We start from the raw sequence: 16265 nt of genomic DNA, 5'->3' as shown, positions 1-16265 counted from the left end.
ACGTTCAAGACGTTTTTTCGTCGTCCATAGCTCAAGAATCAGTAGAGATATCGACTTAAAATAAATTTAGTTATACAGATAATAATTCAGAAATACGCAGAAAGGGATCTCAAGAAAATTGCGTGGGTAGTTTTTTTAACATAGCAGTTTAAAAAAATGTGAAAATTTTGGTTCACGCTAGAGATTTGAATATATAACTATATTGTATTGTGATACCAAACAAGTATATTTTTGGACAAAAATCAAATTAACGGTTTTTTTATAAATCAAAAAAACTGAAACAAAAATCAAAAAAATTGTCACTTCGAAAATTTTACGAACAAAAAATGGTTTTATCTCCAAAACAATTTTGTGCAACGAAAAATAAAGTTTTTCATTTTAGGTTAAATTTTGAGAAAAATCGAATTGACAGTTTTTTTTTACAAAAAATTAAAACCTAAAAAAAACATTACTCAAAGTTGGTAAAAATTGATTTTCGACTCAAATAACTTTTCAAAACTTTGAGACATTGGCTTTAAACTAATTTTATTTTAAAAAAAAATGTTGGTTTTAAAATTAAGTACCATTTTGAGAAAAATCGAATTGACAGTTTTTTTTACCAAAAATTAAAAATTTAAATAACATAATTATCAAAAGTTGGTAAAAATTGATTTTCGACTCAAATATCTTTAGATATTGGCTTTAAAATAATTGTATCTTATAGAAAATATTGTTTTCAAAATTCTATAAAATTTTGAAAAAAATCGAATACTAGCTAAAAATGAACTTTCGAAACAGTCCGTTTTTTTTCATAAAAAAAAATCTGAAACACAGTACGAACATTTAGTAAAAATGATGTTCGTTTCTCGATATCACGTGAACAAAAAAAAGAATTGACTTCAAATTAATTTTATTCATCCAATTTGTATTAGTTTATATACAAAATAAAAGCTTTTAAGAAATGCGACTAAAATTGGTTTACAACTAAAAAATCTAGTTAACAAAAATAGATCAAATAATAAAATCAAACTAATTCATCATACGCAAAATATTGTTATTAATTTTAAAATTTTTTAGAATCATTCAATTGACAACTTTTTTAACAAAACACGAAAACCTACAAACCTTTTAAGGAAGAAAAATCGACAGACGGGATGGTAAGTTATCAGTGTGGGTCGCATCCCAGACTCTTATTTAATGGAAGGTGTTACAAATTTGGAAAATTATCAACAATTTTGTTGAATAAAAAACAACTTTATGAATTTACATAGGCAGATTCTAATTAAAGCCGTAAACAAACCTCAAAAAAAGTGTAATTTGATTAAAACCTACATCACCTTGTTGATTAGTGTTATAAGAATAAAAGTTCAGAACTTATAGTTTTGGGAGTTCCGGGAGTGTTTGGTCATACGTTTTCCAAAGGATGTTCGTAATATAATTTATTTAAAAAAAGCTGTAGTTTTAAATGGACTCATATTCAAATCACGAGTAACGACTTTTTTAATTTGATGAACACATGAAAAATATTTATGTTTTTTCTGTTGAAATTACCATTTTTCAATAATAAATAAAACTCTATTTTAAGAAATACTTTTTCTTAATTGATACGCATATTCCAGCATATATTTATATATATATTTAATAATATTTCTTATTTTCAGTTAAAGGTTTTCTTTTAAATTCTTTTTACGTGTTTTTTTTTGTTTTATTATTATACTATATTATTTCAAATAAATATCTAACAATTAATAATCTTTTTTTTCACAGAATGAAATAGCTATCTATTATGTAAGTAATAAATAAATAAAATTAAAAGCCTCTTTTTTATCTTTTTCTTTTATTATTTTAAACTTTAGCTTCCTTTTTTTGTTTTGTTGAGAAAAATTAAAATTATGAATCTAATACTAATAATAAATAACAACATAACAAAAATTAAATATAAATAAAATATTTTAACAAAATAATTTACATACATATTTACTTAGATTTTAATTTAAATAACTCTAAATGCTTTTATAGACGGTGGATAAGGTTAATTATTTTATATCTTCTTCTGTTTTGTTTTATATTCTTTTTCTTTTATTCGGTTTATGGAACTTAAAAAAAAAGAAAATATTAAATATACAGATAAAGAGATGACTAGCATTCCTTTGGCACAGTTTATATTTTATAATAAATTTGTAGATTAACTCAAAAAGCTGATGAAGTACAACAACAAATTTTTTAAAATAATTTATGTGGATCTCCTTCCATTTTCTTTTCCCCAGAGATCATTTGTTTTTGTTTACTTTTTATTTTTACACTTTTACGTTCCCATGAAAATATTCATGTATATGTCAAGTCTACCAAGGACGCCACATGTTATCGTCCATTTGCCTGGATTCGCCACCAAACATTGCAAGACCACCACCACCACCACCACCAACACCAACACCACCAGCACCACCTCCTTCCTGTCGATTAAGGTAGTTTTGATTATTTTGATTTTGATCTGAATTCTCCATGTTTATATCACTGTCGCCATCTTCGACGTTTATTGATTTCGTCGATATCATCATAGGCGGGGTCACTGAGGGTTTTTCAATGTCAACATCAATTTCCAATGAGGTTGATTGTCCGATGTGTACTTGAAGGGGCTGCTGATGCTGGTGCTGCTGCTGGTGCTGCTGCTGAAGCTGATGCTGCTGCTGTTGTTGCTGTTGGTGTTGCTGTTGATGCTGTTCCAGATGATGTTCAATTATGGGACTATGCCTGGGTGAGCTAGATGCCATAAGGGAGGTAGCTGGAAGCATTGCAACTGCATTTGAAGAGGTTGCGCTAACCTCGTCCCTGGGTAGATCCATGGGACATTTGTCATAGTTGTCCAATTTGTCACTGACAATCGACGCCGATTGATTTCTGTTTAATTCAATAAGCCGTTCAAAGTCGGTTCGAGTTGCAATTGGATCAACGATGGGTTGAGTACTGAGGCCTAAAGCAGCAGCAAGTTGCATATAATGTGGTGGCAGCACCAGCACGTTACTTGTATCGTTCACTTTGAGATTTTTGTATGCATCAAGATTACAGGGCTGAAAAAAATTATATGCAAATAAATTTTTTAATTCTTTTTTCTTTTATTCAAGATAAGCTTCTTTACCTTATTTCGAATATCTCCTGGACTTAGACCAGAATTAACATCAATTAGCCCTGAAGAGGTTGCCCTTGGTAGTCGGAGATTATCCAAGTTGTTGTCGGTTATATCCATATCCTGGCCACGGTTGTTATTTTCGTCCTTTAAAATTCAGTTGCTTTTCAATTAACATCTATTTCAAGTTTGAGGATATAAAATTGAACCTACCTGATTGTTAACATGCTCAGTTGAAGTCGAAGATATCGTATGAGCAGTTATGTTTACCCTGGTTGCCTTGCTAAAATCCAATGGATTTGAATCCTGACTACTGTAGTCGAGAGAGTTTTCATCTTGTCTATTAAACAAATTAAACTGTCTTCAAAATGTTTTCTTAACGAACAAGTTGTTAATTCTTACGGTTTCTTTGTGCAATTTATCTCAAAACAGCTACTTGACGGGCTGTCAGCATAAGCTGTTGTATGTGGGCATATTTCTACATCAATCTCAGCAATACACTGATCCAAATGACGCAATAGTCGAGCTTTTGATCCGGGATCCGATAATGATGGCAGATTAGGAAGAGGTGGTGGTTCAGGTGTTGCAAGGTACCTCGCAACTTCTCGTGCACAATCCGTATAACCTGCTCTATATTTATTTATGGCTAAGGTTGGAAACAAATACCAAGGTTTAGTATGTTGCACACTAATTAATATTTGTTTAAAAAAAAAACTTACTAGGATCATCAAGATTTCTATGTCGCTGAAAATGTCGAACTGTTAATTCCAAAATATCAGCCTTTTCTAATTTTGTATGTTTTGTTTGTCCATCGGTACTTTTTGCATTAGCTTTTGTTGACTCAAGAATAAGAGCCTTTAGAATAGCCAAACTTTGGTTAATACGTGCCCTACGGCGTTTCTCCATTAGTGGTTTGTTAGTACGTTTTGTTACTTCTTGACTAGAGCTAACATTCTGTGTAGACGTTACTAAACCAATTGTTTTTGAATTCAGCAATGCGCTGGGTTGTGTGACTCCTAAGCCTACAAAAATATAAAACACAAAAAATAAATGATTAGGTTTGGTTTGTGATTAATGAGCTTAATGTTGTTAAGGTGATATTTTGTATTTATATGTATGTATGTAACTTAGAACACACGAGTTCTCTAAATGGCGATTAAAATTTGTGTTTATTAACTTATGGGGTCTTCCATGGGTAAATTTAAATTTTCTTCTAAATTGATTTTTTTTTGCGCATGGAAAATATTTGGGTCTGTTTTTTTTTGTCAATATATTCGCGTTACTTCGTGTACATGCTGTGTAGTGCGGTAGAGCTGTCAAATTCTCAACTTAACATTTTTTAAAAGGTGCAAAGAGGGGTGGTAAATGCGTCGAAAAATCCAGATCTGCAGATTTGATTTTAATTAAAAAATAAATCAATTTATTTTTGCCACATGGAATGCAAAAACGTGAGAAATTTGTGGTTTGACAGATCTAGATTAAGAATAAATTGATTTATTTTGCCCATTGAGAACCACATTAGTGAATATAAAAATAGACTTCAAGCGTATTTTAAGTCTTTCCCTAGGGTTAGACGCTAAAGGTTAAAAAAAACGCACAGAAATTATTAATTTGTATGTCATGAATTAGTAGCTCGAGTTTGACAAGAATGTTTTGTGAGGTTCTTTAAAAAAGACACAGCTAGAATCTAAGTAGTAGTTATTATTATTATATATTATATTTTATTGTAGCAGTAATTATTTACATTTTTTCATATAATTATATTGCACAATTTACAGAGATTTAGTATAACCCTACTTTACTTCTGAAAAAAATAATAATTTTATATAAAATTATCACAGTTTAAAATAAAAATAACAAATCGAAGGAAAAGGCTACAAAAAAAACCTTCTTAGAATTGTCAAGAAACATGGTTATCCAAGATTGGAGAGAATAGGAGGCTGGGAAGCATGGAAAAACGCTAATCTCAAAAATGCTTTACATGTAAATAAATAAATACAATCAAAATAGAAAAAGTAAATATGTTAACAACCAAAAATAAATAAATAAATACATAAATAAAAAAATAAATAAAAATGAAAAAAAAAAAATAATAGTAAGTAGTAGTTCATTCAGTGAAAATGGTTTAGATTGTTTTTAGTCTTTTTTAATCTTTTTAAATATGGAACTTGCAAGATGGACAAATAATTTAAAAAAATATTATTTTCGAGCTGTGTAAATTTGGTTTGGGGACATTTAAATTGATGGATTTGAAATTATGTAAAACTTGAGTATAAATTGAGAACAAAATTGTAAATAGTGGATTTAAAAAAAATGAAATAGCAAACAAATTTTAAAAAAACTCAAATTCAAAATGTGTTGTTTTTTTCTAAATATTAGTCACGTTGGAAGTAAAAACAAGATTGATTGCATTTGTTTAACAACTAATTTGAGTTTATTAGAAAACTTCTCAATTATTTTTTTAATATAAGATTTGGATACATTTCCTAAAAAAGTATTTTGAACAAATTTCTTTTCCTGTCACGAAAGTTGAGATAAATCGTTTTAAAAAAAGGACATTTTTAGTTTTGTAAGTAGTTTTTGGAGCCGTCGGGTAGATATGTATATAGAATTACACTCGATTAAAATGTTTGAGACCAAATCTACGATTTTTCAAACTATAATGAGTGATTTCGGGGTTCAAAGGTACATTATAAAGCAAATTATTTGAACATTTTAAAAAGTTAAATATATTGGGTCAATCGTGAATAAAATAACTCCCGGAACTTTGCAAATCTGCGAAACTAAAAAAAATTATATTTTTAATGTTGTTCTTTGAAAACCTGCATTTTACATATTCAAACGAGAGATAAGGATTCTGAGAAACATAGCTCCAGGTAAAACAAACAAGATACTTTTGTCATTTCAAATTTCCATTTTTCTGAGTTTTTATTTAAAAAAGTGGATTCAAAACTAAGCCTCCAATACTTCAAAAAATTGAAGTTAATATTTTCGTAACTATAAAAATAAAATAAATAAGGTGGCGCAACAGTCCATAGAGAACCAGGACCTAGTGACTTACAACTCTTAACTCTTCTTGTGTATGAATCAAGTCAGAAATTGAGCGGACCTACATTTTGTATGCGAAATCCAACGCTTAATTTGTTGACAAGAATTATTCTTGAAGGACTTGAACTAGGGCCAAGTGACTTACAACTCTAAACCATTCCTGTGTGCGAGTACTGTTGTCAGGGATGGAGGGGACCTAAATTTGAGAAAGCACTTTTCATGCCAAGAATTACTCTTGGAGAAGTTGTATATTCCTTGCAAGAGGCAGCACCCGTGAAAAAACTTTCGATGGCATGACAGTCCAACGCACTACTACTTTTGGTACTTAAAAAACGCAAAACAAGCACGTTTTATAAATTAATCTGATTATATAGCTACCTATGAAAATAGATTGAGTATTTAATTTCCTTAAGCGTTCAAAAAGTTGTTTTAATTTTATGAAAATATTTAGGGCTACTTTTAGTATCCAACCAGCATCATAAAACTTTGACATTTATACATGGCGGAATTCTTTTATGGACCGTTTAAGGTCCAATAATGTGAAAATCTAGGATAAATTTAATGTTTTATTCAAAATCTACATAATGTTCCCCTAAAAATTAAGTTACAATCTTTCAGCAAGGTTTCAGAAATCGAGTAAAATTGAAAAACTCCCAAATTTTTGTTAGTGTTTCTCATTTTCGATTTATTTTTAAAATTTCCAAATATTATTATTTATAAGTTAAATTATAAATATTCATTTGCGATTATTTAAATGTTTGCACTATTTTTCGATTTAAGGTTTAGTAAAAAAGTAATATAGAGCTTAGCTGCATTTTAATATTGTAACTTTTCGAAAAACTAATTTTTTTAAATCAACTAAAAAAATTACTGATGTAAAAAGTCATCAGCTTTGAAGGAATTTTGAATTTGGAATTTTGTTTAAAAAAAATATTAACGAACAATTTCGTTTAAGAAAATTAAATAAAATTGAAGTTGCATAGCTAATTTTCTAAGTTGTAAATACAAAACTATTAACAAAATAGCTTTGCATTAAATTTAACTTCCAATCATTTCAAAAAGTTGCACAATTTTAGCATGATGTAATTTTGTGTGCAACGGATGCCACGCCTTTCGAAATTTCTTAATCGTTTTGACTTTCTCGTTAACCGCTTAATGAACCTATTTTATTTAGCCTTTTCTTAGTACTTCTTTAAAGTAATTTGTATAACTACCTGCAGGGAGTAGGAACATTTTTATTTTTTTTTATTTGAGAAAGAAAAACAGAGAAAATTTAAAAACGTTTAACATTTTCCAAATGTCTTACTACTTGTTATGTAAAACTTAACTTCATCCCACTTATATTCCAGAAATGCAAAAATGTCCTTTTTATCAAGGGATAAGAAGACTGATATTTTATGCTAGTTTGCTAATAATGGGTTAGGTTTTTTACCAAAGCCTCTGATGATAGATCAGATTCAATGACACTATAATCAATGGAAATCATCTGATTAGCTTAAACTATAATGTACGTCTCAAAATACAAATTCCTGTTTAAACATTTTGGTTTTCTAGCGAATTTGAGAATATCCTAGTTGGAATATTAATAGAAAAATAATCGGCAACTCACTTTGAAGGAACTAGCCTTTTGAGTCAGTTACATATATTTGAAACTCTGGATTTCAGTTATTTAGGAACAGTATACTAATTTCGGGTCATATTTGAATGTCTATGCTTTCATTTTAATAAGAAACCTTTTATATTCTTCACTGTGATAAGTTGACTTAGTTTTCATTTGCCGTCGGGTAAAAATTCTTCCAACATGAAATTTGATTCTGAGCCAAATATGTCATTCCAGAACCACTTTTTGAGAATTTTAATATTAATAATTGTTTTGGAAAACCATTTTGTATCCTCACTGTTTTTCTTTATACCGCTTATTGCAGAAAAAAGTCAAAGTAGGTACTTAATTACAAACGAACTCCTTTAGCCTTATTTTAATTTTTCTTTTTCTGTCTGTCCTAACCACTTTGTAGGTTTAAGGCAAAAGGATGGTTTTTCAATTTTCTTAGAATATAAATTATTAATTAAAGAAAACAAAATATAAATAAAGCAGAACTAATGAGCAGTTAATTAGTTTAATAATACTTTTTTCAAATTGTTTATGATTTGACCTTTATCAAAACGTCATTTCAAGCCTAAAGTTAGACACCATGTTTAACAAACTAGGTATTTAATATCTACATATGTAGGTAATAAGGCAAACAATATACTCAAATGAGCCTTAAATGTTGAAAGGCAAACTAAAAAAAAATTAAGCACGATAAGCGTTAAAAAAAAAAACTAAATCAAAAAATTAAACATATATGTATGTACATATAGCCTTACGATATACATATGTATGAATAAACATCCCCAACACATAGTTTAATCCAGTGCATACAAAATGCGCTCTTATCGCGCTAATAGAGCGTGCCATTGTTAAGGTGACCATATTTTTAAAAAAATGCATTTTGAGTTAAACATAAAATATTGGGTTCTAATGTCTGAAACCATAGAAAATAAAAATGTCGGGGTCTTTTCGAACTATAGCTTGCGGTTTAAATTTAAGTTGTTGTAAAAGTAATAAAGGTATTGAAAATTTTGTAGTTTTCGAAAAGCGAAAATAATTTTTAAAAAATACGATAAATATTAAGAAATATAGTTAAAGCCACAAATCAAAAAATGTTTTCTTTTTTTTGGTATGAATAAGTATGGTTTATGAAAAATTAAAGTATGTAAATACAAATTGAGCAGTAATATTTTTTTATCCATTTCGTCAAGAAATTGGCATATTTTTCTTGCTTAAACTTAAATCCTATTTTTGTGTTCAACCTATGGAAGAAAATTCATCTCAAATTTAATTCTATTACTTTTGTTGCCAATACTGTTAAACCCCCCCCCCACCGAAAATTTGCTTGTTTAAAATACCAATATAATGTATTAAATTCTAAAACCCCGAGTTTTGCTAATTCATTCAGTTTAATCTTAATCTTGAGAATTGAATCAAGACATGAACAAAATCAGTTTCTAAAATTATGCTTTAGGTTACATAAAGCTACACATACCAAAAAAAGTTTCTAAAAAAACAAAGTTCAAAAATAGAACATTTCTAACAGATGGTAACCACAGTTAACAATTTAAAAATGCTAATCTTAGAGTTTCACGGCGAATTTGTGACACCAGACTAAAACCCCCCGATACCCATTCCTAAAAAACCATCCTTCCACAACAAAAACCAAAACCAACAAAAAAATAAACCGTTAAAAAAGTTTGTATTATTTTTAAAACCACTGATAAGGTTGCGCCCACACTTCCTCCCTCTAGTATTAAAATACCGATTAAACAAACGAAACGAATCGAAACGACGACGCATAAAGTGGTCCAAAAACAACAACAACAATACAAAAAAATAAAATCCTATGTCAACTGCATTCTATCCCCGAGATATGGTTATCAAAGTGTCAAAGAGGATAAATTCAATGTCCGTTCCAAAGTATCTACAAAACGTATCCGAGCTATACAACACCTATAGTCCCATCACTATACATAGACTGCACAAACTGACTGCAACGATGGTGATGATGATGATGATGATGCATTCATTGAATAATCGTCAAATATTTGATAAAATTTTGCATTTGATGTGTGGTTAGAGGGGGAGGGGGTGATTGTAGAATGTTTTTTTTGCATTTTTTTTTAAACAAAAACTTTTTCATTTTTTTGTTTTCAAATAAAAAATGTTTACCAGTGGTTGATTTATTTTTAGCGTAATCCTTTTCGCGTTTTGCAGTCATTTTATTTAAATAAATTCTAATATTTTTATTTTGTTTCTTTGTTTTTGAATTTTATTTAATTTAAATCACAAACTCGAGTTAGAGTACAAAAATTCAGATGCACCAACCGCACAATCATTAAGACAAAAATCGTCCTTTGATTTTAAGGTATTTCAGTTAAAATCTTCATCAAACAGAAACAACACACACATTTCCCGACTATCAACATCAGAATGAGAGAATTTTGTTTTTATTTTTTGAATGACCACCAAACGCTTAAATTTCAAGTGCGTAGCGTTTATTTCACGTGAAAACAAATAAACAAAAATAAATAACAAAAACAAAATAAAATTCACCACCTATAGAAAGTCAGAGAGTATAATATTTATAATACAAAAATATCAAACTCGTTCGCTACTATAACTACAGCAATAATAATAATCAGAATCACGGAGGAGCCAAGCCCGAAACACTTCCTTACCGCAAGAAGTCATCCTTTGAACTAAACCGAATCGAAATCACTGAAACATTATCCTGCTAAAAAGAGCCGACAACCGACAACGACAACGACACTGACGAGGACAACGACGACGATGACTACGACTACGACTGCGACGAGCGACGACAACAACCACGAGCACGAACGAGAACGACTTCAACGTTCAACTTCAACGAGAACGAGGATGACTGTGAAAAGCTCCCAGTACAGTGTAGTACGTACAGTATACTGCCATGCCAGCCAGCTTGCTTGCTTGTGAACTGTGTGTTGTGTGCCTTTAGTCGTCCTCCGGCATGTGACTCCTCTCTATGTCGAACCTTTTCTATACTCTACGAACGACTATACCACACGACGAAGTTAAGGATGAGGATGAGGACGATTGCCACTGCCACTGCTGCTGTTTGTGCTGCTGCTATTGCTACTACTACTGCTACTGCCTGCCAGCCAGCCAACACACTTTCTCCCACACGATAACGATATAGCTCTACAACACAGAAGAGTGTGTCTCTGGCTTTGGTATCTATCTCGGTGTGTATATTATTTACGTGTGTATCTATGAGGATCACCTCCGCAAGGGATGATGAGGGATGAGAGAATAGCCACCACCTTCACCACCGCCGCCGCCGCCACCGATGCCATCACTGCTACTGCCTTTGCCGCCACCGACCCTTATACAACAGAGGTTACCATATCGTCACAGCAGAGATACTTATCCCATCGCCCATTCCAAACGTCAAAACCATTCAACCACCCACAAATCACCCGACCACCACACCACCCCACACTACCCCTCATCCCGGGTGTATTGGCGACTTCAACTTGAAAGTGCCGTTCTGGGATGAAAACAACCATCACACGCCACTGCTAAGCTCGCCTCACCCTCCTCCGTCCTTCTGTAAACCCCCCTGGCCAGTACCGATGATGCCGACAGCGCGGCAACACACAATACCTAACGGTGCGGAGAGTAACTCACAGTCGCAAAAAAAAGTTACAAAGCAAAAGAAAAATAAAAATGAAGGAAAACCCCAAAGTGAAGAAAAAATAAAAACTCCCACCCCATCCAGAGCCTGTCGTCGTCGGTCGTCCCAAAATCAAACTCCCAACCTTTGCACAGCTCACAGCACAGAGCGAGAAGAGTGTGCACTGAACACAACAACAAAAATAAAACTAGAACGAAGAAAAACCGAACCGAACAGAACACTGAAAGTATCCAGGGGGCGAAGGGTTAGGAATGGGGTGTGAAAAAAGTGGTCTTGTCGTCGTCATCGCCATCGCCAGTGTCGGAGTCGTAGTCGTAGTCATAGTCGTCGTGGTTGTCCAACGTAGGTGTGGGAATTTCAACCACCCTTATTCAACCCACTCTGAATTGTATGCCATCCAGCAGTAGCACTGCCAACCCAACGCCAAACGCCCGCCCGACCAACTACCACGTAAGTGTGGTGAGAGGAAGCACGCGCGCAGGATAACAAAACAAAGCAACAAAAGCTGTAAAGCACGACATCGCGGCACTTTGAACCACGAGTCTAGTGCCAAATGTTTATACTACCACTCTCCATGGAATAAAATTCCCCCAATCTATATGTTATGGCGATATAGGTGGCGCTAGATATCGCTATAACAAGCAAGCCCAAGCAGCAAGCAAAGCATGTAGGTAGGTAGGTAGGTAGGTACGTATCCTTGTGTATATTCTCTTCTGTTGAACTATATCTATAGACTATAGTATTTGTATGTCAGGAGCATGGATGAATGAATGTGGGTATGGCTGATGGCGCACAGCTCAGCACAGCACAGCACACGGCAGCACTAAAATGTGAATCCAGTTCCAGTGCCAGTCCAAAGCGTTGATATATCTGTGTCTATAGAAAAACAAAAAAATATATAATAGCAGAAGCAGAAGCAGCAAGGAGAGTAAGGAGCAGTCAACAGCAAAGGAAGCACAAACAAGCGCACACACAGATGCTACTAAAAAGTCCTGCTTCTGGCTGCCTGTCGTGTCGAGTCGAGTAGAGTCGTGTCGTACTGCAGCATGATGGTTTTCAGCATTTTCTATGGATACTTACTTCTCAATTTTAACTGAGGAATGTTTTTAGTTTGGAATTTTACTTTATAATTTTTTAACCAGAAAATACATCGTTGAGTTGCCTTTAACATACATACATGGAAAATTGAACATTTAAAAAAGTTTCACAAGAATAAACCTAAATAACTGTCAAAATAATCCATAGATAAGCAAAACACTTTAAAATTACACAGTCTCAGAAGTGGGATAAAATTGTTTTAAGAGTTGCTTGTTGTTTGTATTTCTGCGACGCAACCAGTGAATTTACTGTGCACCTGTCAGCAAATATCACGCGTATCACTCTTTGTGTGGCACAGTGTTTCTGGGCAGATTTCTTAATGTAAATTTTCGAGTAAGCCCAGCTTTTGGTTAAAATAACGAATTAAAAGAATGTTATCAAAATACACTTTAAAATAAATTCTAAATAAAGGATATCGTTTTTAATTCAAGTTTACTGAAAAAGTTCACTTGAACCTCAATGAAAACCTACAAAGAATAGCTTTGAATAGTTCGTTTTTAAAATAACAACATAAAGCTAAGTTTAGACGATTACCTATTAAATTTCTTTTTCAAACAATTGTTAACTTTTGTTAAAATTAAATAAATTAGGTGGCGCAATAGTCCGTTGAGAACTAGGGCCTATTATCTAACAACCCTTAACTATTCCTGTGTACGATTAATGTCGGTTCGGACTGCTAATTTGAAAAAGCAGTTGTTATGACAAGAATTACTCTGGAGTATTTGTCAAATCCTCGCAATAGTCAATACCCATAAAAAAAAACTCAAGATGGCACAGGACCTCTGGTATGACAGGCCTACGCACTAACCATTACGCCACGGGTCCTACTGTTAACCTTTGTGGTAATATTGAAAAAAATTGTTCGAGTATTATTATTACGAACAATTTTTTGTATTGCCAAACTATTAATATCAAAAATTAAAAAAATTGCCGCTATATTTTAAGCAACCTATTGTTTAGGGTGTAATAATCACTAGTTAGAAATTTGCTAAATATTTAACAATTTTCTAAGCAGCACTAAAATAAAAAAAATTTAAACCTCTCTTTTCATTTTGCTAACTAGTAAATTGCTAATTGCCTTTTTTTTTCAAACCGGGCATCCAAACATATCCAAAAAGTGACAGCTCGTGAAAATAACCATTCCATCCACTGCTCTTATAACAATAATTGTATAGATGTTATATGGATCTAGAAAATTTTAACTTCAACTAATGTTAAGATATAGTAAGATGTTGAAATCGTTAAAAAAATTAGGCAAATCATTTTTTAAACTTAGTTCATTGCTAAAATTGAAATTGACTTTGACATTTTACTAAATCGTCTAAAATTTTACCCAATTTATGTCTTAAATTATATCCTGTATCAAAAAAAAATAAATGCTTTTTCGTTCATTCACTTTGACAGTTTATAGGCGGGTTTTCACAAATCTATTTGAGAGCACAAAACTTTGGCTTAAAACGTTATGTCAAATAGATCGCAACGTAAAAATAGTGTTTAAAAGCATACAAACTACACAAAATAGTTGAAAAATCTTCTATTTTGTTTGCTTGGCGTCAATGTTTAGCTTATTCTATAAAATGTTCTTCAATTGTCAAAACCGAAATACACATGTATAGAGACGAAAAAATAAAATGGTTTTAACATTTTGTTTTAAGTGTTGATGAACCTAAATAATATCGCCAAAAGTTGGTAGCATTTGAACGGCGACATACATACGTAGGTCTTATGTTGATGTCGATAATGCTATGTTAATTGGCCAGTTCTTATTTCTAAGTTCGCTGAAATATAACAAAATTTTTTTACAAAGATCTTATTTTAAACGTCAGAAATTTTTTTTAAATAAAAATTTTATGGTTTGATTCTTCGAGAATTCTCTATCGCACAATTTAAAAAGCAATCAAATAAATTTAAATCTTATTTTTCTGCTGGGTCAGGGTGAAAAGTAAATTTTGTTTATATTTTATTCTACTGCTCTGTCAATCCATCTGCAAAAATTACAAATAGAAAACTTTTCAAATGTATTCAAAGCCATTTATAACTAAAAGCTCTAAAAAGTGTGAAGTGGTTGTCAAAATTGATGTGTCAATTTGTTTCTCGCGATGAAAACGATGTTTAAAATTGTCAGATGCTGTTGTTTAAGAATTCTGACATTTGCTGTCGATTTTTAGTGCCGTATATAACAAATCTTCTGTTCTAAATAAGCTCTTCATCTAAAAATTAAAATGTAAGTCATGAACGTCACGGTTGCCAGGAGGGGTCTTAGGAACGTTATTTGAGGTCAAATTGTCAACACAACAGCTGACTATTTATTTATGTATTTTTATTTATTTAATAGAATTAGCTTACGCAATAAAATACAATCTCTTTTAAGATAGCGCAAGTTTTAGTATTAGCATACTATTTAAAAATATTTATGATGTTAAGAAAGAAAATGATTAACATTGCCAAATAAAGATTGAAGTAATTGATTTTAAAATTACATTCGACGTTTCATTATGATATTCATGGCTAGTTTTAAGGAACCTTCCAAAATGAGTATGCATTAAAACAAAACATACTGATATTTAAATACACATTTATGGAGGTATCTCCAAAAGTAGGTTTTTCGTCTTTTATTTGATTCGGCTCCGCTCGCTTAGTGCCAGAGCGTTCGAGTCGAGTCAAGCTCATTTCAACTCGATACAGATTTACAAAAAGTCAAATAAACTTCAGGTTCAAAAATAATTTAAATTATTTATTAACTTAACTAAGGGTGAGATAAAATGCTTTTTAGAATTTGGCTATATTTTCGCATATCAATAGACATCTAAAGGCGGCTTGGTGTTCTAAATATACTTGGTGTCCTGTGAATTTTAGTGCCGGTCTTCTCTGCACTTATAATACATTTTGATCATACATTATTTATTGATGATTTAAGAGTGTCCTCGTGTAAATGCGAACCGAATCTCACATCAGTGACATTTTGATAATGGGAAATTTTGGTAATATGAGATTTTGAAATGTGGTCAATTGTTATAACGACTTCAAAGCACCTTTTTGAATGATTTGGTTTTTGACATGAATATATCTACTCGCAGATACGCAGCTAATTTAAAAAAAGCTTGAAAGTTGATCTCCAGCGTACATTTATATTTCACCATCATCATGTCGTTTGAATGTAGGCTGATGCCACTCTGATGCTCGTTCGGTTCTTTGGAACTTTTCATTTTCCATTGCCAGATAAATTCACATTCCTACACACAAAAACCCATCCAGCATTGACTGTTCATGGCACTGTGGCACCATATAGCAGCAAAATATATATCTGCTACCATATAAGTATATATATATATTTATGTACATTTCATACAATTATAAGGCACATGAGGGCTTAACCATCATGCTCCCAAATGTCTAAAGTCGTCGTTGTCGGATGGGATGGGATGGGATGGGGGACGGGAAGAGGACTAACAACGAAACCAACTGACACGAACACGACAAATCGCATAGGGCAGGGGCAATACATTTCACTGCTTCGGGATTTGATTCCTTTCCACCACCATAATGTGTCGTTTTGATATATCTCTATACCTACCTAACTACCTATACATGTAGGAAATATACTTATGTGTTATACATATACATATATATTGAGCTTAATAATACCAGAGCATGGATTTTATTCTTCCTTTGCCCCAAGTGACGTCCTTTTTGTGTTGAAAATTCATCCTTGTCCTCCCACACCTAAACCCTCATTAAATGGC

The 16265-nt window shown here is 32.1% G+C and overlaps 1 protein-coding gene and 1 long non-coding RNA gene across 4 annotated transcripts; one reads left to right on the top strand and one right to left on the bottom strand.

The window, feature by feature from the left end:
- Positions 1 to 2252: 2252 nt before the first annotated feature.
- Positions 2253 to 10627, bottom strand: LOC129949859 (circadian locomoter output cycles protein kaput). 3 transcript variants are annotated; one of them, XM_056061545.1, is made up of 7 exons: positions 10427 to 10627; positions 9918 to 10304; positions 3823 to 4125; positions 3506 to 3749; positions 3317 to 3443; positions 3116 to 3250; positions 2253 to 3047 (listed from the first exon to the last, which is right to left on the bottom strand). In XM_056061545.1, exons 2-7 carry the CDS (start codon positions 9964 to 9966, stop codon positions 2322 to 2324), a joined length of 1584 nt encoding a protein of 527 aa, XP_055917520.1. In that variant the 5' UTR covers positions 9967 to 10304; positions 10427 to 10627; the 3' UTR covers positions 2253 to 2321. The 3 variants fall into 3 exon arrangements, with proteins under 3 accessions (XP_055917520.1, XP_055917519.1, XP_055917521.1); XM_056061544.1 differs by having other exon boundaries at positions 9918 to 10627; XM_056061546.1 differs by lacking the exon at positions 9918 to 10304 and having other exon boundaries at positions 10427 to 10571.
- A 191-nt stretch (positions 10628 to 10818) lies between these two features.
- LOC129949871 (uncharacterized) lies at positions 10819 to 12596 on the top strand. Its single transcript, XR_008782062.1, has 2 exons — positions 10819 to 12111; positions 12179 to 12596. It is a non-coding gene; the product is annotated as an uncharacterized LOC129949871 (long non-coding RNA).
- Positions 12597 to 16265: the final 3669 nt, after the last annotated feature.

The sequence above is a fragment of the Eupeodes corollae genome, chromosome 3 (assembly GCF_945859685.1).
Source record: "Eupeodes corollae chromosome 3, idEupCoro1.1, whole genome shotgun sequence".
Lineage (NCBI taxonomy): Eukaryota > Metazoa > Arthropoda > Insecta > Diptera > Syrphidae > Eupeodes > Eupeodes corollae.
This window is presented reverse-complemented; position numbering and strand designations above follow the sequence as displayed.